At 37.6% G+C, this 27,085-nt stretch overlaps 1 protein-coding gene across 1 annotated transcript in view; it reads right to left on the bottom strand.

Annotated features, from left to right (window-relative positions):
• The window catches only part of LOC133542850 (protein diaphanous homolog 3-like), a 359,695-nt gene that overhangs the window by 216,711 nt on the left and 115,899 nt on the right, over positions 1-27,085 (bottom strand). Inside the window, exons 18-19 of the mRNA XM_061887061.1 lie at positions 23,531-23,645; positions 14,328-14,336 (exon numbers count right to left, since the gene is read on the bottom strand). Of these exons, the coding sequence (XP_061743045.1) occupies positions 14,328-14,336; positions 23,531-23,645 (124 nt within the window). The remainder of the gene's footprint in view (positions 1-14,327; positions 14,337-23,530; positions 23,646-27,085) is intronic.

Genomic DNA, 27,085 nt, shown 5'->3' on the forward strand with positions numbered 1-27,085 from the left:
TATCAAAATATAACTAAAAAGTCAACATTGTGTATGTGCTGAAAGATTCATTTATGATTGTTTATGAAAATATAACTATATATATATATCAACATTGTGTATGTGTTGAAAGATTTGTTTATGATTGTTTATGAAAATATAACTATATATATATCAACATTGTGTATGTGTTGAAAGATTTGTTTATGATTGTTTATTAAAATATAACAATAGATGTCAACATTGTGTGTGTGCTGAAAGATTAATTTATGATTGTTTCTCAAAATATAACTATAGATGTCAACATTGTGTATGTGCTGAAAGATTAATTTGTTATTGTTTATCAAAATATAACTAAAAAGTCAACCATGTGCATGTGCTGAAAGATTCATTTATGATTGTTTCTCAAAATATAACTATAGATGTCAACATTGTGTATGTGCTGAAAGATTAATTTGTTATTGTTTATCAAAATATAACTAAAGAGTCAACATTGTGTATGTGCTGAAAGATTCATTTATGATTGTTTATCAAAATAAAACTATAGATGTCAACATTGTGTGTGTGTGCTGAAAGATACATTTATGATTGTTTATGAAAATATAACTATATATATATATCAACATTGTGTATGTGTTGAAAGATTTGTTTATGATTGTTTATTAAAATATAACAATAGATGTCAACATTGTGTGTGTGCTGAAAGATTAATTTATGATTGTTTATCAAAATATAACTATGTATGTCAACATTGTGTAAGCGCTGAAGGATTCATTCATGATTGTTTATGAGAATATAACTATGGATGTCAACATTGTGTGTGCTAAAACATTAATTTTTGATTGTGTATCAAAATATAACTATAAATGTCAACATTGTGTATGCGCTGAAAGATTCATTTATGATTGTTTATCAAAATAAAACTATAGATGTCAACATTGTGTGTGTGCTGAAATACTAATTTATGATTGTTTATCAAAATATAACAATAGATGTCATCATTGTGTATGCGCTGAAAGATTAATTTATGATTGTTTATCAAAGTATAATTATGGATGTCAACATTGTGTACGCGCTGAAAGATGAATTTATGATTGTTTATCAAAATATAACTATGTATGTCAACATTGTGTAAGCGCTGAAGGATTCATTCATGATTGTTTATGAGAATATAACTATGGATGTCAACATTGTGTGTGTGCTAAAACATTAATTTTTGATTGTGTATCAAAATATAACTATAAATGTCAACATTGTGTATGCGCTGAAAGATTCATTTATGATTGTTTATCAAAATAAAACTATAGATGTCAACATTGTGTGTGTGCTGAAATACTAATTTATGATTGTTTATCAAAATATAACAATAGATGTCATCATTGTGTATGCGCTGAAAGATTAATTTATGATTGTTTATCAAAGTATAACTATAGATGTCAACATTGTGTACGTGCTGAAATATTCATTTTTGATTGTTTATCAAAATATAATTATGGATGTCAACATTGTGTACGCGCTGAAAGATGAATTTATGATTGTTTATTAAAATATAACTATAGATGTCAACAATTTGTATGTGCTAAAACATTATTTTTTATTTGTTTATCAAAATATAACTATACATGTCAACATTGTGTATGTGCTCACAGATTCATTTATGATTTTTTATGAAAATATAATTATAGATGTTAACATTATGTGCTGAAAAAATAATTAATGATTGTGTATCAAAATATAACTATAAATGTCAACATTGTGTGTGTGCTGAAAGATACATTTATGATTGTTTATCAAAATATAACTGCAGCTGTCAACATTGTGTACGTGCTGAAAGATTCATTTGATTGTGTATCAAAATATAACTATAGATGTCAACATTGTGTGTGTGCTGAAATACTAATTTATTATTGTTTATCAAAACAATAGTTGTCAATATTGTGTATGCGCTGAAAGATTCATTTATGATTGTTTATCAAAATATAACTAAAGATGTCAACATCGTATATGTGCTAAAACATGAATTTATGATTGTTTATCAAAATATAACTATAGATGTCATTATTGTGTATGTGCTGAATGATTCATTTATGATTGTTTATGAGAATATAACTATGGATGTCAACATTGTGTGCTGAAACATTAATTTATGATTGTTTCTCAAAATATAACTATAGATGTCAACATTGTGTATGTGCTGAAATACTAATTTATGATTGTTTATCAAAATATAACAATATATGTCATCATTGTGTATGTGCTGAAAGATTTGTTTATGATTGTTTATTAAAATATAACTATACATGTCAACATTGTGTATGTGCTGAAATATTCATTTTTGATTGTTTATCAAAATATAACTATGGATGTCAACATTATCTATGTGCTGAAAGATTAAGTTGATTGTTTATCAAAATATAACTATAGATGTCAACATTGTGTATGTGCTGAAATATACTTATATGATTGTTTCTCAAAATTTCTCAACATTGTGTATGTGCAGAAAGATTTGTTTATGATTGTTTATTAAAATATAACTATAGATGTCAACATTGTGTATGTGCTGAAAGATTTGTTTATGATTGCTCCCACTTCCAAAGACATGCACCTGGGGATAGGTTGATTGGCAACACTAAATTGGCCCTAGTGTGTGAATGTGAGTGTGAATGTTGTCTGTCTATCTGTGTTGGCCCTGCGATGAGGTGGCGACTTGTCCAGGGTGTAACCCGCCTTCCGCCCGATTGTAGCTGAGATAGGCGCCAGCGCCCCCCGCGACCCCAAAAGGGAATAAGCGGTAGAAAATGGATGGATGGATGTTTATTAAAATATAACTATAAATGTCAACATTGTGTATGTGCTGACAGATTCATTTATGATTATTTATGAAAATATAATTATAGATGTGTACATTATGTGCTGAATAAATTTATGATTGTTTATCAAAGCATAACTATAGATGTCAGCATAGTGTACGTGCTGAAAATTGTATTTTTGATTGTTTATCAAAATATAATTATACATGTCAACATTATGTATGTGCTTAAAGATTCATTTATGATTGTTTATTAAAATATAACTATATATGTCAAAATTATGTACGTGCTGAAAGATTCATTCATAATTGTTTATCAAAATATAATTATAGATGTCAACATTGTTTAGGTGCCAAAGCATTCAATATATTTGTCTATCAAAATATAACTATAGATGTCAACATTATGTTCTGAAAGACAAATTTATGATTGTTTATGCATAAAAAAAATGTTTTCTTTTGCATTATATTTTTGGTGAATTAAGTAACGTTTATGACAACCTTTTTTTTTCCAAAACACAATAACCAAATGTGCGATACAACAGGATAATGTATACATTTATCAGTTATTTTCAAAACCCTCGTAAAAAAAAGTGGGACACCAATTTCATGACTCAACTTTTTCTTATTGCCTTTTTTGTACTTGACTTCATTAAATGTTTGGGTAGAATTGTATTACACGAAAACAGTTTTCTTTTAAAGGCCTACTGAAATGAAATGTTCTAATTCAAACGGGGATAGCAGGTCCATTCTATGTGTCATACTTGATCATTTCGCGATATTGCCATATTTTTGCTGAAAGGATTTAGTAGAGAACATCCATGATAAAGTTGGCAACTGGAGAAAAGCCCTACCTCTACCGCATGGATGTCAAACTCTGGCCCGCGGGCCAAATTTGGCCCGCCGTGTAATTTAATTTGGCCCTTGAGGTAATATCAAATTAAGATTAGAGCTGGCCCGCCGGTATTATTCAGCGGCGGTGCCTCTGTAACACCGCATTCACCGCTGATACTCGTTCTTGCTAACCCTCACGATTTTCCCGGGAGACTCCCGAAGTTCAGTGCCGCTCCCGAAAATTGTTAAACAGCTTGCTCCCAATCAAAAGGGACTGGGTTCAAATCCCAGTCAGATCAATCGGTAACTAGGAAAGCTTTTATATCATAGTTTACTGAGACAGGTTCTCAATTAAAAATTTCATTGGGGCCCGAAATTTCCCTTTAAGAAGACCAAGGATGGCTGAGTGGTCAAAACAGGTATCTCCCGATCAAAGAGGACTTGGTCAACAGCCATACAGGTCACACTGAGGGTGTCCGTATAAACAACTTTAACACTGTTACAAATATGCGCCACACTGTGAACCCACACCCAACAAGAATGACAAACACATTTTGGGAGAACATTCGCACCGTAACACAACACAAACTCAACAGAAGAAATACCCAGAACCCCTTGCAGCACTAACTCTTCCAGGACGTTACCATGAATTGTTTAACGTGGACCCCGACTTAAACAAGTTGAAAAACTTATTCGGGTGTTACCATTTAGTGGTCAATTGTACGGAATATGTACTGTACTGTGCAATCTACTAATAAAAGTATCAATCAATCAATCAATCAACCACCAAACTCCGACCACCCCCAATTTTTGTTTACATTTTATTTGATATGCCATTGATATTTTTTTAATTATTATTATTATAAATTGAAACTCTATTTTGCTTGTCACTATAAAGTTATATAAGCCTTGCTTGTTCAATATTCAATGCAAAACTTCTTCGGGTCCCTATTAAAAGGTTAATTTGTTCAACCTTGGCCCGCGGCTTTGTTCAGTTTTAAATTTTGTCCCACTCTGTATTTGAGTTTGACACCCCTGCTCTACCGGAAGTCGCAGACGATGACGTCACTCGTTGATGGCTCCTCACAAATTCACATTGTTTATAATGGGAGACAACAAAAAGTGCTATTCGGACAGAGAAAACGACAATTTCCCCATTATTTGAGCGAAAGATTCGTGTTTGAGGATATTGAAAGCGACGGACTAGGAGAAAAAAAAAAGCGATTGCAATCGTGTTGCATTGAGACGGATTCATATGTTTTTAGAAACATTTACTAGGATAATTCTGGGAAATCCCTTATCTTTCTATTGTGTTGCTAGTGTTTTAGTGAGTTTAACAGTACCTGATAGTCGGAAGTGTACGTCGGGGAAGTCGACGGCAGCTGTACGGTAGGCGCAAGCTCAGCTGATATCCGGTAAGAAGCGACTTTTTAACCACAATTTTCTCACCGAAACCTGCTGGTTGACATTCGGTTGGGATCCATGTTTGCTCTGATCCATAGTAAAGTTTCACCTCCGTGAATTTTAAACAAGGAATGTGTGTTTGTGTGGCTAAAGGCTAAAGCTTCCCAACTCCATCCTTCTACTTTGACTTCTCCAATATTAATTGAACACATTGCAAAAGATTCAGCAACACAGTTCTCCAAAATATTGTGTAATTATGCCGTTAAAGCAGACGACTTTTAGCTGTGTGTGTGTGCAGCGCTCATACTTCCTAAAAACCCGTGACGTCTTGCGTACACGTCATCATTACACGACGTTTTCAAGACGAAACACCCGGGAAATTTAAAATTGCAATTTAGTAAACTAAAAAGGCTGTATTGGCATGTGTTGCAATGTTAATATTTCATCATTGATATATAAACTATCTCAGCTACAATCGGGCGGGAGGCGGGGTACACCCTGGACAAGTCGCCACCCCAAAAAGGGAATAAGCGGTAGGAAATGGATGGATGGATGATATATAAACTATTAGACTGCGTGGTGGGTAGTAGTGGGTTTCAGTAGGCCTTTAAGCAAAAATAGTGAAGTGAAGTGAATTATATTTATATAGCGCTTTTTCTCTAATGACTCAAAGCGCTTTACATAGTGAAACCCAATATCTAATTTTTACATTTAAGCCAGTGTGGGTGGCACTGGGAGCAGGTGGGTAAAGTGTCTTGCCCAAGGACACAACAGCAGTGACTAGGATGGCGGAAGCGGGGTTCGAACCTGCAACCCTCAAGTTGCTGGCAAGGCCGCTCTACCAACCGAGCTATACCGCCCCAAAATAGAAAATGATAAGAGCTCTTGGTCCATTTTCTAAAAACATTTAGACAGACGGGCTTCACGGTGGCAGAGGGGTTAGTGCGTCTGCCTCACAATACGAAGGTCCTGCAGTCCTGGGTTCAAATCCAGGCTCGGGATCTTTCTGTGTGGAGTTTGCATGTTCTCCCCGTGAATGCGTGGGTTCCCTCCGGGTACTCCGGCTTCCTCCCACTTCCAAAGACATGCACCTGGGGATAGGTTGATTGGCAACACTAAATTGGCCCTAGTGTGTGAATGTGAGTGTGAATGTTGTCCGTCTATCTGTGTTGGCCCTGTGATGAGGTGGCGACTTGTCCAGGGTGTACCCCGCCTTCCGCCCGATTGTAGCTGAGACAGGCGCCAGAGCCCCCCGCGACCCCAAAAGGGAATAAGCGATAGAAAATGGATGGATGGATGGATTTAGGCAGACAGACAGACAAACAGACAGATAGATGGATAGGAGAGTTCCTTCAGGAAAATTAAAAGTCACTCATAGAACTGGCCTCCAATGTTAAACAAAATATTGATTTTTGATTCGAGAATCAATTCTGAATAGAATCGTTACCTCCGAGAATTGAATCATGCGGTGGCCATAGTGTGGGTACCAAAAATCTCCTCTTTCTTTCCCCCCTTGCACACTTTCTGTCTGTAATTTTGGAAATGTGCACCTCTTACAATGTGCAGTAATAGCTGGGTGACCCGGCTGCATTTCTAAAAATAAAAGACTGCGTTTATATTATTGAAAGAAACATGAGTAGTCCTCCATTACACGTGCATTGAACATGATACGACCTCTCCCGGCAAACATAAAAAAAGGAGCCTTTAATGATTATGCATCTGAGCGCCGTGAAAGACAGAAAATGTCGGCAGCCACATGCAGTTAGTGCAGGGAAAATGGAGTCATTTAAAATGTCATAGAAAAGGCATAAAGAGGGCTGTGAAAAGGGACTGTAAAGGAAAAGAAAGCAAAGGCAGAGACGGAGAATACTAAAATTGATTTTTTTAAAAAGAGAAATTATGTTCCTTTTTCCACACTCGGTGCTTTAATGTCTGAAAAAGGCATTTTAGAAATTATATAAAAAGACCACCTACAACCGGGTTTGTTCCATCCTTTCATCCTCACATCCCCTTGTCCTAACTTTTTTATATTTCCTGCATTATGGTCCATACCTAAGCCATTTAGCTCTCCTACAAAAAAATACCACGGAAAAAAAACATGTGGGTGTTTAAAAAAAAAAAAACATTCACATGGAAATAAGGAGACATTTTTTTCTGCTGTTAAATGCTTTTGTAAGATGAATTCAAAAGTAGTTTGACAACTTGCTGAACTTGACTACACTCTGATCCAGGGTTTCTCCTTAAAGTAATTGAATGTTCTTTTTTAGTCGAAAACATATTAAAATAATATATTATATTGTAAACCCCAGAAAAAAATCGAAGTATGGCGCTATTTTTAACTTTTATTACCAATCATATAATAACAATTGGCACAGTTCCGACAGGTTTTACCTCCCTTGCAAAGACTTTTGTCTGGTGAGTATGCGCTTTCCCAAACATGTGACAAAACCTCCTCATTCTCCACCAATCACCCTTCAGGCAATGATGGTGTTTGCAAACGTGGGGAAAACAGACATCAAATCCAAACAACACGTACATAAAACATTAACATTACCTGGCTGTTACAGTATGAATTGATGTATATACAAAACCCCGTTTCCATATGAGTTGGGAAATGGTGTTAGATGTAAATATAAACGGAATACGATGATTTGCAAATCCTTTTAGACCCATATTCAGTTGAATGAGCTACAAAGACAAGATATTTAAAGTTTTTTTTGCAAATAATAATTGAATCAGAATTTAATGGCTGCAACATGTGCCTAAGTAGTTAGGAAAGGGCATGTTCACCACTGTGTTACATCACCTTTTCTTTTCACAACACTCAATAAACGTTTAGGAACTGAGGAAATTAATTGTTGAAGCTTTGAAAGTGGAATTCTTTACGATTCTTGCTGGATGTACAGCTTAAGTTGTTCAACAGTCCGGGGTCTTGTTATCGTATTTTACGCTTCATAATGCACCACACATTCTCGATGGGAGACATGTCTGGATTACAGGCGGGCCAGGAAAGTACCCACACCCTTTTATTACGAAGCCACGCTGTTGTAACACGTGGCTTGGCATTGTCTTGCTGAAATAAGCAGGGGCGTCCATGATAATGTTGCTTGCATGACAACATATGTGGCTCCAAAACCTGTATGGACCATTCGACATTAATGGTGCCTTCACAGATGTGTAAGTTACCCATGCCTTGGGTGCTAATGCACCCCCATACCATCACAGATGCTGGCTTTTGAACTTTGCACCTAGAACAATCCGGATGGTTCTTTTCCTCTTTGTTTTGGAAGACACGACATCCACAGTTTCCAAAAACAATTTGGAAATGTGGACTCGTCAGACCACAGAACACTTTTCCACTTAGGATCAGTCCATCTTAGATGAGCCGGCGGCGTTCCTGTGTGTTGTTGATAAATGGCTTTCGCTTTGCGTAGTAGAGTTTTAACTTGCACTTACAGATGTAGCGACTGACTGTAGTTACTGACAGTGGTTTTATGAAGTGTTCCTGAGCCCATGTGGTGATGTCCTTTACACACTGATGTCGGTTTTTGAAGCAGTACCGCCTGAGGGATCAAAGGTCCGTAATATCATGGCTTACGTGCAGTGATTTCTCCAGATTCTCTGAACCTTTTGATGATTTTACGAACCGTAGATGGTAAAATCCCTAAATTCCTTGCAATAGCTCCTTAAGAAATGTTGTTCTAAAACTGTTCGACAATTTGCTTGCAAATTGGTGACCCTCACCCCATCTTTGTTTGTGAATTACTTAGCATTTCATTGAAGCAGCTTTTATACCCAATCATGGCACCCACCTGTTCCCAATTAACCTGCACACCCGTGGGATGTTCCATATAAGTGTCTTATGAGCATTCCTCAACTTTATCAGTATTTATTGCCACCTTTCCCAACTTCTTTGTCACGTGTTGCTGGCATCAAATTCTAAAGTTAATGATTATTTGCCCAAAAAAAAAAATGTTTATCAGTTTGAAAATCAAATATGTTGTCTTTGTACCATATTCAACTGAATATGGGTTGAAAATTATTTGCAAATCATCATATTCCGTTTATATTTATATCTAAAACAACTTCCCAACTAATATGGAAACAGGGTTTGTATGTAGGTGGATGGATGGATGGATGGATGGATGGATGTATAGATAGATAGATAGATAGATAGATAGATAGATAGATACATGCATACATATACATATATACATGCATACATATACATATATACATACATATATACATACATATATACATGCATACATATACGTATATACATACATATATACATATATATATGCATGCATACATACATACATACATACATACATACATACATATATGCATGCATGCATGCATGCATACATACATACATACATACATACATACATACATACAGCCTATAATTTGAGCACTATTGACAAGTGATGTTTCAAAAACTGGACCATTGAAAAAAAGACTTTGATCTTTGAAAACCGGATGTAAACAAAATGCACGCCATTGTGATCGTCTGGAGCGATGTCAGCATGTTTGTGATGTGGACGTAATTGTATTTATATTGCAGACACACCCGCGCGGACAACCGTCCACAAAATATTAAGAGGAAAGAGTCTCTTTTTAAGAGAAAGAAAGAAAGAAAGAAAGAAAGAAAGAAAGAAAGAAAGAAAGTCCAACGAGAGCAACCGCGCCAAGCAAGTGTGACATCATATTTTGAGACATCGAAAGACAGAAGTTAATCAATCAATGTTTATTTATATAGCCCTAAATCACTAGTGTCTCAAAGGGCTGCACAAACCACAACGACATCCTCGGAGAATCTTTAAACACGAGTACATTGTATTTATTTATTTTTCTGCACAAAAATGAGATGCTTCATTTGTTCCTAGTTGTTTTTCATTTTTAAAAAGTCATTAAAAGTCTGGAAAGTCTTGAAAAAAATCTCAACGAAGTGCATTGTACAAAAAGCAGCAATAATTAAATAATGGCCTAATGATAAAAAATATATATATTACTCCTAATTCATTTTAAAATGTTTTGTTTATATAAGTTTTTGTAGGTCTTTTGATTTTAATTTGATGATGTCATGGTGACCACGCCTATGACCACGCCCCCACCGTCACAGGCATCTTGGCAGGTTAGAGCATGGGTGTCAAACTCTGGCCCGCCGTGTAATTTAATTTGGCCCTTGAGGCAATATCAATTTAGCATTAGAGCTGGCCCGCCGGTGTTATACAGCGTCGGTGCCGCTGTAACACCGCATTCACCGCTAATACTCGTACTTGCCAACCCTCCTAATTTCCCCGGTAGACTCCCGAAGTTCAGTGCCCCTATCGAAAATCTCCCGGGGCAACCATTCTCCCGAATTTATACCGATTTCCACCTGGACAACTATATTGGCGTTCTCTACACCTGTCGTCACGTCCAATTTTCCTCCATACTAACAGCGTGTCACATAATATTTGTGGCTTTTACACACACACACACACACACACACACTTGGTCAACAGCCATACAGGTCACACTGAGGGTGGGCGTATAAAAAACTTTAGCACTGTTACAAATATGTGCCACACTGTGAACCCACACCAAACAAGAATGACAAACCAGGGATGGTATAGCTCGGTTGGTAAAGTGGCCGTGCCAGCAACTTGAAGGTTGCAGCTTCAAATCCCGCTAACGCCATCCTAGTCACTGCCATTGTGTCCTTGGGCAAGACCCACCTGCTCCCAGTGCCACCCACACTGGTTTAAATGTAAAAAAAAAATAGATATTGGGTTTCAATATGTAAAGCGCTTTGTGTCACTTGAGAAAAAGCGCTATATAAATATAATTCACTTCACTTCACTTCACTTCAAACACATTTCGGGTGAACATCCGCACCGTAACACAACAGAACAAATACCCAGAACCCCTTGCAGCACTAACTCTTCCGGGAAACTTCCAGCAAACTGACCAATAATTAACGTTTTATTCATGCATTTTCTCTTGCTACTTCAAGGCTTGAATGTTTGGTTTATTCATTATTATTTTATTTTCAAATGTATTATTAGCATGTGGAAAAAAAATGGATATTTACCTCAGAAGATTGCAAATAGAAAAAAGGAATTACAATTTTTATTTAAATTTTATTTGATATGCCATAGATATTTTTTAATTATTATTATTTGAAACTGGATTTTGCATGTCCCTAAAGTTATATAAGCCTTGCTTGTGTAATATTTAATGCAAAACTTGTTTGGGTCCCTATTAAAAGTTTCATTTGTTCGACCTTGGCCCGCGGCTTTGTTCCGTTTAAAATTTTGGCCCACTCTGTATTTGAGTTTGACACCCCTGGTTTAGAGGAAACCCTGTGATATTTACTCATATATAGGGATGCACCGATTAATCGGTAACCGAATATATTCGGCCGAATATGGCAAAAATAGCCACATTCGGCCTTCGGTGGAATGAGTTAAAAACAAGGCCGAATAGTGGCGTGTGACGCAATTTTTTGACGGGGTAACGCAATCAACCAACGTGAAGTGACGCGGTGACGTTGGGATATGTTGTGTACCTGTATAAGTGTATGAGGTTACAAGCACACACTTATTGAGATTTAGTGGGGCCTCTGTTTACATTATTAGCCTGTTGTGTAGGCTACCTGTATAAGTGTATGAGGTTACAAGCACACACTTAATTGAGATTTACTTGAGCCTTCTGTTTACATTATTAGCATATCTACTGTGGCTAAGCAGACTTTTGCCGAAAGCACAATAATTCATTTGTTGTGGGTTTATCCACTTTAATGCACTTTATTTTGTTTTGGAATGCATGTTTTGTTTGAAGGCCTAGTATACATGAAAAACTTTGTGCTTTTTTTGAAAAGCAAAGGCTACTGGAATATTAAAAAAATGTCAATATTCAATAAAAAATTACTTTATTTGAAAAACATGTCTAAATATTTATTCTAGGCTATTTATGCAATATTTAAAAAATTGTGAAAAACTGCATTCATTATTCGGTATTCGGCCTTCGGCCAAGCGTTTAAATTTTATTCGGCTTCGGCTACAAATTTTCATTTCGGTGCATCCATACTCATATAGTCAATCGTGGCTGCAACTAACGATTATTTTATTTCTCCACGAGTCAGCGATTGTTTCGATTAGTCGACTCGTCAAACCATTATTGGTCATGATGTGCTGTGCACATTTAGACTTAAACCGTCGATCATAATATTTTATTAGAGCGTATCAAAACACGAATTGGTATGTCAGACTTAGCCCTGTCTTGGTTTAACTCTTATCTTACTGATAGGATGCAGTGTGTCTCCCATAACAGTGTGACCTCGGACTATGTTAAGGTAACGTGTGGAGTTCCCCAGGGTTCGGTCCTTGGCCCTGCACTCTTCAGCATCTACATGCTGCCGCTAGGTGACGTCATACGCAAATACGGTGTTAGCTTTCACTGTTATGCTGATGACACCCAACTCTACATGCCCCTAAAGCTGACCAACACGCCGGATTGTAGTCAGCTGGAGGCGTGTCTTAATGAAATTAAACAATGGATGTCCGCTAACTTCTTGCAACTTAACGCCAAAAAAACGGAAATGCTGATTATCGGTCCTGCTAGACACCGAACTCTATTTAATAATACAACTTTAACATTTGACAACCAAATAATAAAACAAGGTGACTCGGTAAAAAATCTGGGTATTATCTTCGACCAAACTCTCTCCTTTGAGTCACACATTAAAAGCGTTACTAAAACGGCCTTCTTTCATCTCCGTAATATCGCTAAAATTCGCTCCATTTTGTCCACTAAAGACGCCGAGATCATTATCCATGCGTTTGTTACGTCTCGTCTCGATTACTGTAACGTATTATTTTCGGGTCTCCCCATGTCTAGCATTAAAAAATTACAGTTGGTACAAAATGCGGCTGCTAGACTTTTGACAAGAACAAGAAAGTTTGATCACATTACGCCTGTACTGGCTCACCTGTACTGGCTTCCTATGCACTTAAGATGTGACTCAAAGGTTTTACTAATTACGTATAAAATACTACACGGTCTAGCTCCAGCCTATCTTGCCGATTGTATTGTACCATATGTCCCGGCAAGAAATCTGCGTTCAAAAGACTCCGGCTTATTAGTGATTCCCAGAGCCCAAAAAAAGTCTGCGGGCTATAGAGCGTTTTCCGTTCGGGCTCGAGTACTCTGGAATGCCCTCCCGGTAACAGTTAGAGATGCTACCTCAGTAGAAGCATTTAAGTCTCACCTTAAAATTCATCTGTATACTCTAGCCTTTAAATAGACCTCCTTTTTAGACCAGTTGATCTGCCGCTTCTTTTCTTTCTCCTATGTCCCCCCCTCCCTTGTGGAGGGGGTCCGGTCCGATAACCATGGATGAAGTACTGGCTGTCCAGAGTCGAGACCCAGGATGGACCGCTCGTCGGGACCCAGGATAGACCGCTCGCCTGTATCGATTGGGGACATCTCTACGCTGCTGATCCGCCTCCGCTTGAGATGGTTTCCTGTGGACGGGACTCTCGCTGCTGTCTTGGATCCGCTTTGAACTAAACTCTCGCGGCTGTGTTGGAGCCACTATGGATTAAACTTCCACAGTATCATGTTAGACCCGCTCGACATCCATTGCTTTCGGTCCCCTAGAGGGGGGGGTTGCCCACATCTGAGGTCCTCTCCAAGGTTTCTCATAGTCAGCATTGTCACTGGCGTCCCACTGGATGTGAATTCTCCCTGCCCACTGGGTGTGAGTTTTCCTTGCCCTTTTGTGGGTTCTTCCGAGGATGTTGTAGTCGTAATGATTTGTGCAGTCCTTTGAGACATTTGTGATTTGGGGTTATATAAATAAACATTGATTTATTGATTGAAACGTTGAGTTCGCAACTTGATTTCAACCCAGTTTTAAAACATGTTATGCATTTGTAACAAAAATGAACATAAGTTACGGAAAACTAATGCTTTGACTTTATTACACAGTGAAAAATAAATGATTGGACTTAAAGTGCGAGATGTCCTGCAAACATAACAAAGAGTATTTTTGCCCGGGACTCTCAGGGTTATTTGGCTGCAATTGGAATAATCATGAACATTCCTGGTGGTCAATCCATTACAATTTTTTTTAAAGGATTATTCGACAATAAACAATCTTTGTCTATTTATTTCTATAATCGACGTTCTCTATGTCGACTAAAAATGGTGTACAATCAAAGTTAGATTGCATCATATGAGTTGCAGACAAAATGCAAATGTTGTTAGGTCAAGTTAAAAACAAATAAAAAAAGGAAGAATAACTAACCTTTGGTTTCTTTTCCAAAAGAAAGCATCAAGACAGATCAAGCAGGAATTCGGAAGTTGCAAGAGGAGAGAAAAAAATGGGTTAAATTAGAGAGCGACAGAGCCACAGCGAGCTGGAATGTTAGAGGGTAGATACTGGACATTCCACACTACAAGACGCTACATTTTCCCTACGCTTTGAACCCTGCGGCTTATTAAATGGCACAGCTAATTTGTGGATTTTTCACCGCTAACGGCCACGATGTTTTGCATTCAATAGTTTTCATGAAACACAAGCAGAGACACGGGACGGGTTCGCTCAAAGCGGGTTGAAAATGCACTTCCTGTTTTCGTGCCTTAAACTGGAAGTAAAGCGGTCCACTGCATCTTTGCTCGAAAGGATACTTCATCACTCCAAGCAACGTTTTGAAGTTTTACAACATACCTAAAACAATTCTTACTTACCAAACCGTCCTGTGTGTTTTCATGCATATGTGTACGTGCTTACATAAAGTAACCTACTCAGTGGCCTCGTGGTTAGAGGGTCCGCCCTGAGATCGGTAGGTTGTGAGTTCAAACTCTGGCCGAGTCATACCAAAGACTATAAAAATGGGAGCCATTACCTCCCTGCTTGGCACTCAGCATCAAGGGTTGGAATTGGGGTTAAATCACCAAAAATGATTTTCCAGGCATGGACACCGCTGCTGCTCACTGCTCCCCTCACCTCCCAAAGGGTGATCAAGGGTGATGGATCAAATGCAGAGAATAATTTCGCCACACCTTGTGTGTGTGTGTGACAATCATTGGTACTTAAACGTTTTCTTTTTTTTTGATCAAGCTAGCGCCGTTAGCATTAGCGAATATGCTAACACCTTTACAAGTGTCTTTGTTAGTATTATTAACTTAAAATAGCATTCATGTTGTATTGTTTGCTCTTCTAATCGTCCAATCTAATCTAATCCAAGTGTGGGATACTTCCTGTTGCCTTATTAGGGACCGAATGTCCCTTTGGGACAGAGGACCCTATTGAATTTCTAGCGTTTTATTCTTTCTTTATTATTATTCCGCAGCTTTCAGCTGTAATTTGACCCCCTTAACATGCTTCAAAACTCACCAAATTTGACACACACATCAGGACTGGCGAATATTGTGATTTAATCAAAAAACGTAACCCCAAAATTAAAAATTGCGCTTTAGCACCCCCTAGGAAGAAAACATAGACAAAACTGCCTGTAACTTACAGTAGGAATGTCGTAGCGACATGAAACAAAAATCTATGTAGGTTTCACTTAAACCTAGATTTCATACACTGACATCCTTCAGCAAAAATCAACAGGAAGTTTGCAATTCCTCCTTCAAAACAAAAGTTTTGTAAAAACTGGTCACCTTTTTTCAAACATTATCTCCTCTGAGCGCGTTTGTCGTGTCGGCTTCAAACTACCACAGGAGAGAGATTGAACCCTTCTGATTATAAGTTGATGAAAGATTTTTAATTACTGCTACGGTTTTGATTTTATCAGCCTTCAAAGAACCGCTGTGCTAAAAACCATTTCAAAGATGACCGCGGTGCGCAGACACAGTGAGGGAGACGTTTTTTTCCTTCTTTTTTTCCCCCGTACCGTCTGCTGCTGTTGCGCACGCACCAACATTCGTGATGGCGGGACTGTGATCGTCTATACCAAGATGGCTGCCAGGTGCTGTAGCTAAACCGGTATGTTTTAAAGTTGTCGTTTGGCTACATATCATAAAAACAACCGTCCAACATTTTACAACTAATTGTAAACTTATAGGTGCCGACCATCAGGGCCAGGTTGCGACGAGAGAGTGTGTCGATGTTAAGATATTACGACGAGTTGGTAAGTCTATCGGTTTGCTAATAATAGCTACTATTCATCCATCTTCTAACGCTTATCCGGGCTTGGGTTTTGGGGGCAGCAGCCAAAGCAGTACCGTCCATTGCTGCTTGCAGCTTTAATTTGTATTTGTCCTTTATTAAATGGATTTAAATCATTACTTGAGGCAGCCGGGCGGGAGGGGATAGAAAGAGAAAAAAGTCCATAGCGTTTCTACTCGCAAAGATTCTTCATTCATCACTCCAAGCAACGTTTGTAAGTTTTAGAATATAACAAACTATTCAAACTTACTAAACCTGTCCCGTGTGTGATGTCTGTAGGAGTGTTTTTTTATGCTTATGGCTACGTACAAGCTCCGTTAGCATGGGCTAATATGCAGACTATAAGTCGCTACTTTTTTACCAACGCTTTGAACCCTGTGCGTATAAAACGGAACAGCTAATTTGTGGATTTGTCTTCGCTATCTTTTGCGTTTAATAGTTTTCATAAAACACGGGACGGGTTCGCTCAATGCAGGTGTTGCGGCTTGAAAATGTACTTCCTGTTTTAATGCCAAAGCAGTCCACAGTGTCTTTGCTCAAAATGATACTTTATCACTCCAAGCAACGTTTTACGATGTATCTAAAATAATTATTATATACTAAACCGTCTCATGTGTTTTTCATGCATATTTGTACGTGCTTTCGTACAGTAATCAAACTAGCGTCGTTAGTGTTAGTATTATTAACTTACAACTGCATTATTTTTGTATTGTGTCAGTTTCACAAATTCCTCAGTAAATTCACCAAAACGAGTCTGTTTAACTGATTGGAGAGCTAGCTTCCGCAGCTAGTGGGTCCATGACCGTGACTTCTGTTTTGTTTGATCAGCCGTTTTACAGACACTGTTTGAAAACAAGGTATGTAAATGAACATTTTCAAAATATTTCTGCGTAAATAAGTAATTTCACAAAATATATATCTGCGGCTTAAAGTCAGGTGTGGCTAATATATGGAAAAATGGTTAATTTCTTAAATTTAGTGGCTGTGGCTTATATGCGGGTGTGCTCTATTGTCCGGAAAATACGGTATACTTGATAGATTTGCCAAAGACATGAAATAAAATGCAAAGATCGGCCTATTCATGCCGAAAATCTTGGTTAAACTGCGGTACGTGTACGGAATGAAGAAGAATTTGTCTAAGTCAACAACAGTCGGGGGTGCAATGTCACAAAAGATGTGGATGAAAATTTGATGAGAAAAAACTGTTTCATATGGCGTCACATTAAATGTTTAATGCTGATCCAGATGCTGTTCTTAAATGAGATGGCAACATGGCCGTGATAATAAGACTCACGGAGACACACCGGCAGCGAGCGTCTAACAGCTGGATGGATCAGTCCCGATGTACTTACAACCCCCGGTGGGACGGCAAGGAAACAAGTAAGATGGCCACGAACCATCTGGAGCATCTAAACTACTTTAGCTGTAAAATCTGTGAGCAGCATTAAGTATTAGTAAGTTTTTGATCTTGATGTTTTTTAGTTTAGTCTTTATTTGAAGGGGACAATGCACAGAAACATTAAGCTCAAAGACAGACATGTTTTGTACCAGATTATAGCTAAATAGCTCATTTCCATCTGCAGTCCCTGGCTACCTAAATTAAAGGGATACAAAAATAATTATGACAATAAAATCATACCACAGCAAGAAATCACAAAAGACATTCAGGGTTCAATCAATAACGGAGCAGCATCTCCTCATCCGTGGCTCACTAGTGCAACAACAACACCCGGAAATGTGTCCCGTGAAAAACCGTCCGACCGGAACTATCTAATAACTAAAGTTTCTTGGGCGAATAATGTAGACTCACTACACCGGTATGTTTTAGTGCTTTCATAGCGATTTTACTGACAGATATAAGTAAGAACTTTACACTACTTTATATTACAAATGGCAACAGTGGAGGATGAATGTTCCATAACAAGAAGGTAGAGAAAAAGAAGAAGCTTATTGACTTCAGTATCGACACCGACGACAAAGGCGGATGCGCGGAAATTTTCAGAACTTATGCAGATCCAAATCACACATCAGCAGTAGGAGCTGAGCCGGAAGGCAAAGCTCTCAATTTACCGGTCGATCTACGTTCCCATCCTCACCTATGGTCATGAGCTTTGGGTCATGACCGAAAGGATAAGATCACGGGTACAAGCGGCCGAAATGAGTTTCCTCCGCCGTGTGGCGGGTCTCTTCCTTAGAGATAGGGTGAGAAGCTCTGCCATCCGGGAGGAACTCAAAGTAAAGCCGCTGCTCCTTCACATCGAGAGGAGCCAGATGAGGTGGTTCAGGCATCTGGTCAGGATGCCACCCGGACACCTCCCTAGGGAGGTGTTTAGGGCACGTCCAACCGGTAGGAGGCCACGGGGAAGACCAAGGACACGTTGGGAAGACTATGGCCTGGGAACGCCTCGGGATCCCCCGGGAAGAGCTAAACGAAGTGGCTGGGGAGAGGGAAGTCTGGGTTTCCCTGCTTAGGCTGTTGCCCCCGCGACCCGACCTCGGATAAGCGGAAGAAGATGGATGGATGGATGGACAGTAGGGGTGTAACGGTACACAAAAATGTAAGTTCGTAACGTACCTCGGTTTAGAGGTCACGGTTCGGTTCATTTTCGGTACAGTAAGAAAACGACAAAATATAAATTTTTGGGTTATTTATTTACCAAATTTGTAAAGAATGGCTTGATCCTTTTAACAATGGGAACACTATAATAGTTCTGCCCACCTTAATCAACATTAAACTGCCTCAAGTTGTTGCCTAGATGAAATAAATGATAAATAAATGGGTTGTACTTGTATAGCGCTTTTCTACCTTCAAGGTACTCAAAGCGCTTTGACACTACTTCCACATTTACCCATTCACACACACATTCACACACTGATGGAGGGAGCTGCCATGCAAGGCGCCAACCAGCACCCATCAGGAGCAAGGGTGAAGTGTCTTGCTCAGGACACAACGGACGTGACGAGGTTGGTTCTAGGTGGGATTTGAACCAGGGACGCTCGGGTTGCGCACGGCCACTCTCCCCACTGCGCCACATAAAATGACAAATTTTCTTCAACATACAAAAAGTGCAACATTAAACAGTTTCAAGTCAACTCGTCATGCTAAAAATGTTGGTCTTACATAAAAATGCATACTTTTTTTTTTTTTTTTCAGTGTTAAAAAATATTATATGGCTCTCACGGTAATACACTTTAAAATATTTGGCTTTAATGGCTCTCTCAGCCAAAAAGGTTCCCGACGCCTGTATTAGAGTGTTGTCACGTTGTGTGTGTGTCCGGCTGAATTTGAGTGATCGTAGGTTTATTCTTGGCTTGAGTTTGAAAATACCGGCACTTTACTTCCTGGTTTGGCTGATGGGATTTGTAGTTCTTTAATGTAGTTCTGCTAAATGTGTGGGTCAAACAGAGCGCCTTTGTTTATGGGGGTTTTTTTAAGTATGCTTGTCCGTGAATCATGGCGACATTATAAATAATTCTGTTCACATTTAAAACATTATATGACATAAATTAATGGTGATAATAAAATGTAATGCTAAAATTAATAAGTTAGGATAAAATCACAGGGATTGATAATATGTCATATCATGGTTGACAACAATATGGTTCCGGTGATTCATTCATGTCTATTATTTACAGCAGGGGTGCCCATTACGTCGATCGCGATCGACTGGTCGATCTCGGAGGGTGTGTCAGTCGATCTCAAGCCAGGCATTAAAAAATAGACATAAAAATGAGCAATCATCAATCATACCAAGACTTCACTTTCGTCAGTTGTTTGACATTCTCGGCACCCGAGGATCTTGTGAGATGACGCTGGCTGCTGCGAGCTCATATTTAAGAAAAAAATCACTAACAGGGCGGACGCAGAGAAACACATTTTATTTCTAGAGACTCCGTACCTACTGTCAAAACTCTAAAGACCGACTGCACAGTTCCTGTCTTCACCATAAAAAACCTGTTTCGTCCTGCCTGTGCTAACAAAATAAGAGTCTCAGAAAGCTAGCGTGCACAAGCTAGCAAGCTACGGAGTTTGATGCCAATGTATTTCTCCCCCGCCCTCAGTGACCGCTTTCTCACTTGCTTGCCCACCCGCACACTCACTGACGTCACTCACCTGCTGCCAGACATTAAAGGGCCACACACATATGCTACTCTCATAACAAAGTGTTTAAAAACGAGTATGCAAGTTGGACAAATGAGATGCCAAAACCAACCACTTTCATGAGGTATTGGACAGAAAGGAGGACTTTTTTTTTCCTCCATTTGAAAATGCGGACGTTATCAGCACCACTGTCTGATTCCAATCAATGCAAGTCATCAGAATCAAATACACCAATTTATATTCTTGTCTTCATGAAAGAAAGGAATCTATGTGTGTTAAACATGCTTGTATTATCATTAAACACCATTAACTTGTTAACAAAAATGTCTCTTTCATAAATAAATAAATATAAATTATAAATATGAATGAGGTAGGTCTCCTCGACTTGGTCAATTGAAAAGTAGCTCGCCTGCAGAAAAAGTGTGAGCGCCCCTGATTTACATTATGATGATTCAAAAATACATTGTTTTGTTGTGTTCATGTTTACTTTTAGGTTATTACCTGCTGCTGCTATTGCTACTACTGCTACTGTTGCAGTACCAAATAAAAGAAGCAAAAAAGTGCAAAGCGAGTAATTCCTTTCATGCTGAGTGACGACCCCTATTCAGAGGGCCAATACAGAAATAACTGAACAATGACTCTTAGCATAATATGTTACGTTAACATACCAGGCACCTTCTCAGTTGGTTATTTATGCATCACTTATTCAGCCTGTTGTTCACTATTCTTTTTTTTTTTTCAAATTGCCTTTCAAATGTCTATTCTTGGTGTTGGGTTTTATCAAATAAAATTCCCCCAAAAATGCGACTTATACTCCAGTGTATGTTTTTTTCCTTCTTTATTATGCATTTCCGCCAGGTGCGACTTATACTCCGAAAAATGCGGTATATCAATGCAATCGTGAAGGCCTAACAAAATGCATTGACGGTTTTATTTTTTGCATTTGAATGCACTTTTTGAGTTGCCTGTGTCTGACACGAACTGAATGGTGATTTTATTTAAAAAGAGATCAACTGAGGCGACTGTGCACTAATTCAAAAATATATGCGCCTCAGACGTGTCAAGAGCTTTTCGACTGCCGTTTATTGCACGTGTTGATGTTATCAGACGCAATCACGATTTTCATTTCAAAGAGTAAAAGACTTTTCTCACGACTATTTCTCTGCACTTTTTTATGCACTTTGAAATGTGTCGCATCACTTGAAACTCATACTTTGTTTACTTGCAGCTCTTTTCTTGTCTTATTATGCACCTTTTAAAGAGGCTGTGTTTGATGTAACCACATAAACACTTTGCTTCTTTTTGGTCACTTTTCATTGATGTGTTATTTCTGATTGTCCCAAATTAAATGTCTGGCCCAGTCAGAAATCTTACTTAGAAAATTTCTGTATTTTTACCTCTAAATGAAATTGCATTATTTAAAATGCTGTCACTGTGGAGATGGGTTTGAGGGGATGGGGGAAGGCGGCCTGAGAGAAAAGGTGTACGGTTGACAGGTAGATCACACCTGGATGAATAATGCAGCTGAGTGAGTGACGAGACACCAGAGAAAACACACGATGTGAATAAATCATCACAACAGAGACTAATAACAGACATAGAGAGAGGTTTGCTTTTATAAAAACTCCTCCATTTTTACAGCCTCACTATTGTGTTAGTAGTATTGTATCTTGAAATATACATTTACTACCAAGAATTAGATCAACGTTTTAAATTTAACTCATAATACTACTGGGACCCCATTTTGAAGAGTCTTAGCGCCAACACTGTCAATAAATACATAAAAATACACATACATATAAATATATACTTATTTATACATATCAAAATATACACGTGTATACACGTCAATATATAGGAATATACATCCAAATATATAGGTATACACATGTAAATATACATAAAAATATATACACATTTATACATAAATATTTAAACGTGTATACACGTAAATATATAGGTATACACATGTAACTAAATATACATATAAATATATAGGTATATACACGCATACACACATGAATATATATGTACGTATATACATTTAAATATATACACGAGTATAAGCGTAAATATTTTGGTATACACATGTAAATAAACAAATATATAGGTATATACACGTATATAAACATAAATACATAGGTATATACACAACTATACAGGTATATACATGCATATACACATAAATATACAGGTATATACACAAAGGTATATTTAGGTATATATATAGGTATATACAAAATACATAGGTATACAAACACATAAATGTGTATAAACACAAATGTATGTGTATATACACACAAATACATGAGTATATACACACAAATACATGTGTATATACACACATACATATATACACATATATGTATATACATATATACACACATATATATATATATATATATATATATATATATATATATATATATATGTGTGTATATACACATGAATATATCTGTATATACATAATAAATATATGTGTATATACATAAATACATGTGTTTATACACATACATATATAGGTATATACACACGTATATACATATAAATATATACATGTATATACACAAATGTATACGTGTATACATATAAATCTATACGTGTATAACGTATATACATATAAATATATATGTATATAAAGATATATACATATAAATATATATGTATATACTAAACATGTATAGATATACATTTATATATAAATATATAGGTAAATAGATATACATTTATATATAAATATATAGGTAAATACATATATATACATATAAATACATATATATATATATATATATATATATATGTATATATATATATATGCATATACATTTAAATATATACGTACATACAGTATATATATGCACACACATCAACACGTTTGTCTTTGCCATACCGTTTTTACCATCATTAAATACAAATACAATGCACACACACACACACACACACACACACACACACACACACACACACACACACACACACAAAATGCCTCTCTGTCTAATTTTAGACTACTAAAGAAATGGTCGCTGATGAATCAACGGAATTATGTATAGGTAAGAAATAATTCCATAAAAATAGTCTTCTGACAGACCCTTGAAAAGCAGTATTTTTAGTTGGAAATCCAAATGAAGACACGCACAGCTGTGGTTCCGCACCAAATGACAAATCATGTTGTACGGATGTTTCTCGCTCTGGCGCCATTATAAACCAAGAAAGAAGACAAATGTCCTACCTGCTCTGTGCGAACCGAAGGCGAGGGCGACTCTGCTGAGCAAATCAGGCTTTGCATATTGGTTGTCGTCGGCCTGCACCCAGAAGCAGCCTTCTGACATTTCCTGGGGATGTATCTGTGCACAAGACATGTTCGTTTTTGTCTCCACATCACCGTGTGCTGAACCTAACAAGCTGGACTATGGAGGCAAATGTCAACACGTGTGCTTTATTCAAATCAGTGCATTCCACCATGAGAAAACAATCGTAGGACAAACAAACACCCCTTCATTCTTATACAGGTTTGCAGCAAAAACACACGATATATAGTACATGTACTGGTGCTGGGGTTACATCTAGTAATACACCAAAAAATCACTTCATTAAAGTATAGCTTTTTTATTGTCCTATAGCAGGGGTCACCAACCTTTTTGAAACCAAGAGCTACTTCTTGGGTACTGATTAATGCGAAGGGCTACCAGTTTGATACACACTTAAATAAATTGCCAGAAATAGCCAATTTGCTCAATTTACCTTTAACTCTATGTTATTATTAATAATATTTATCCTTGTGGAAACACTGATCATCTTAATGATTTCTCACAATAAATATATATGGAAACAGATAAATATTTTTATAAATATATTTCGACTCTTTAAAGATCTAAATTCAACCGAATCTTTTTGAGAAAAAAAATAAAAAATACCAAATACAACATGTGGCTGGGCTGGCACGCTGTTTGCACAGATTGCATGGGACGCTAAAGGCAGTGCCTCCAAGGTGCTCCCTTAATAATATTGTTTGGGTGAAATCCGGGACTGATTACTCCTAGAAGGGCACTGAAAATTGGGAGTCTCCCGGAAAAATCGAGGGTATACAGTAGGGCTATGAATCTTTGGGTGTCCCATGATTCGATTCAATATTGATTCTTGGGGTCACGATTTGATAATATATCGATTTTTTCGATTCGATTCGATTCTCAATTCAAAAACGATATCGATTCTTGGGGTCACGATTTGATCATATATCGATTTTTTTCGATTCGATTCAATTCTCGATTCAAAAACGATATTTTTCCCGATTCAAAAGGATTCTGTATTCATTCAATACATAGGATTTCAGCAGGATCTACCCCAGTCTGCTGACATGCTAGCAGAGTAGTAGATTTGTTTTAAAAAAATGATTTTATAATTGTAAAGGACAATGTTTTATCAACTGATTGCAATAATGTAAATTTGTTTTGAATAATTAAACAAACCAAAAATATGACTTATTTTATCTTTTTGAAAACATTGGACACAGTGTGTTGTCAAGCTTATGAGTTTGATTGATTGATTGATACTTCTATTAGTAGGTTGCACAGTACAGTACATATTCCGTACAATTGACCACTAAATGGTAACAGCCCAATACGTTTTTCAACTTCTTTAAGTCGGGGTCCACGTTAATCAATTCATGGTATAGATGCGATGCAAGTGTAAGCCACTGTGACACTATTGTTCTTTTTTATTATTTTTATAAATGTCTAATGATAATGTCAGTGAGGGATTTTTAATCACTGCTATGCTGAAATTATAATTAATATTGATATTGGCCCTGCAATGAGGTGGCGACTTGCCCAGGGTGTACCCCGCCTTCCGCCCGATTGTAGCTGAGATAGGCGCCAGCGCCCCCCGCGACCCCGAAAGGGAATAAGTGGTAGAAAATGGATGGATGGATGGATATTTTTGTTTCATTACTTTTGGTTTGTTCTGTATCGTGTTTGTCTCCTCTCAATTGCTCTGTTTATTGCAGTTCGGAGTGTTGCTGGGTCAGGTTTGGTTTTGGAATTGGATTGCATTGTTATGGTATTGCTGTGTAGTGGTTTGTTTAAAAAAATAAAATAAAATAGATTTTTTTTTAAATGAGAATCGATTCTGAATCGCACAACATAAACGATTCGATTTGTATTCGAATCGATTTTTCCCCACACCCCTAGTATACAGGTATGAAGCTGTAAAGCACCATTCATATAAAACTTGCGGGTCGCACCAACATTAAATTTTCATGGTTTGTGCAGCCCTTTGAGACAATAATGATTTAGGGCTATATAAGTAAACTGATTGATTGATTGATATTAGGGTGCAAAATAACGTCTCGCCGGCTGCAATTGGCCCGCAGGCCGCGTGTTTGAGACCCCTGAAGTAACGTATGTAAATATATATTTGCATATCTTTATTGTTCATAAAGTCATACCCTGACCGCTTTAAAATCTTCGATGCACTGAGACTGTATTAAGAACCGCAAATCAGCGAGGGAAACACTCTACTTTAACTTATGAGTATAACTTTGATTTTGTGTGAATTAAAGACATGTTTAAATCAGGAGTATTTACATTTCTGAGAGGAAAAGTACAGTGTAGTTGTGCAGGTGAACACTGTGGAGTAGTAAGAAAGGGGGAGTAGACACAACCACGTGTGTGTTCCATACAGATGTTCGATACCAAAAGGCACGCATGTCCTCTCAGAAAGTTCATTTCAAAGCAAAACATCTGTGGAACATCTGTACACACGCGCAGGTGATATTTCATTATTAATCGCAGCACGAGTCAACATCACTTGTTGTGTGGACTGGTGGCGCTGTGCAGAGGAGAACATCTGCACGGGTGTCGCATCGTCTGTTATTTTCAAAAACGGACGTCTTTTCGAAAAAAAAGGTAGGTTGTTCACGTCTTAGAACACGGAGCTGTTGCCAATAGATATCAACAAAGTGCAGGTGGAGAAGTTTTGAGTTTCTAAACTTTTTGTGTAGTATCGCTCGGTTGGTAGAGTGGCCGTGCCAGCAACTTGAGGGTTGCAGGTTCGATCCCCGATTCCGCCATCTTAGTCACTGCCGTTGTGTCCTTGGGCAAAACACTTTACCCACCTGCTCCCAGTGCCACCCACACTGGTTTGAATGTAACTTAGATAGTGGGTTTTACTATGCAGGGTAAAAGAACTTTTAGTCACTAGAGAACAAGCGCTATATAAAAAATAATTCACTTCACTTTGTTACCATAAATATTATACCAGTGGATGGTCACGTGTCAAACTTAAAGGACAACACAACTTTTTTTGGAATTATTCAAAATCATTATGTGGAACATTTTATAGATACACATATGTATACATATATGTATGTGTGGGGAAAAATCACAAGACTACTTCATCTCTACAGAACTGTTTCATGAGGGGTTCCCTCAATCATCAGCAGATTTTAATGGAAGCATTCACATACAATGGTTTATATAGGGCACAGAGTGGGTGGGTACAGGCAGGCGTAGGGGCGTGGTGATTGGCTCATGTGTTACCATGTTGAAATGATATCACTGCGCTTGTTGAGGGATGACAGATCTGGATGACATGTAATAAACAGTTTCTCTTTTTTTAGCATAGGTTGCATCTTTTACTACCACTGTTGTAAGGTGAGCTGGATGCAAGAATTGGCCATGTTATTGAATATTCAACATTATTGTCTTTGAGGTTCCAAATGTGTTTGCTGAGTTCTGTAGAATTCCGCAAAGTCTGTTTTCTAAAGGAGGCCTTGTGATTATTCCAT

Source organism: Nerophis ophidion, linkage group LG25, assembly GCF_033978795.1.
Source record: "Nerophis ophidion isolate RoL-2023_Sa linkage group LG25, RoL_Noph_v1.0, whole genome shotgun sequence".
NCBI classification, from domain to species: domain Eukaryota; kingdom Metazoa; phylum Chordata; class Actinopteri; order Syngnathiformes; family Syngnathidae; genus Nerophis; species Nerophis ophidion.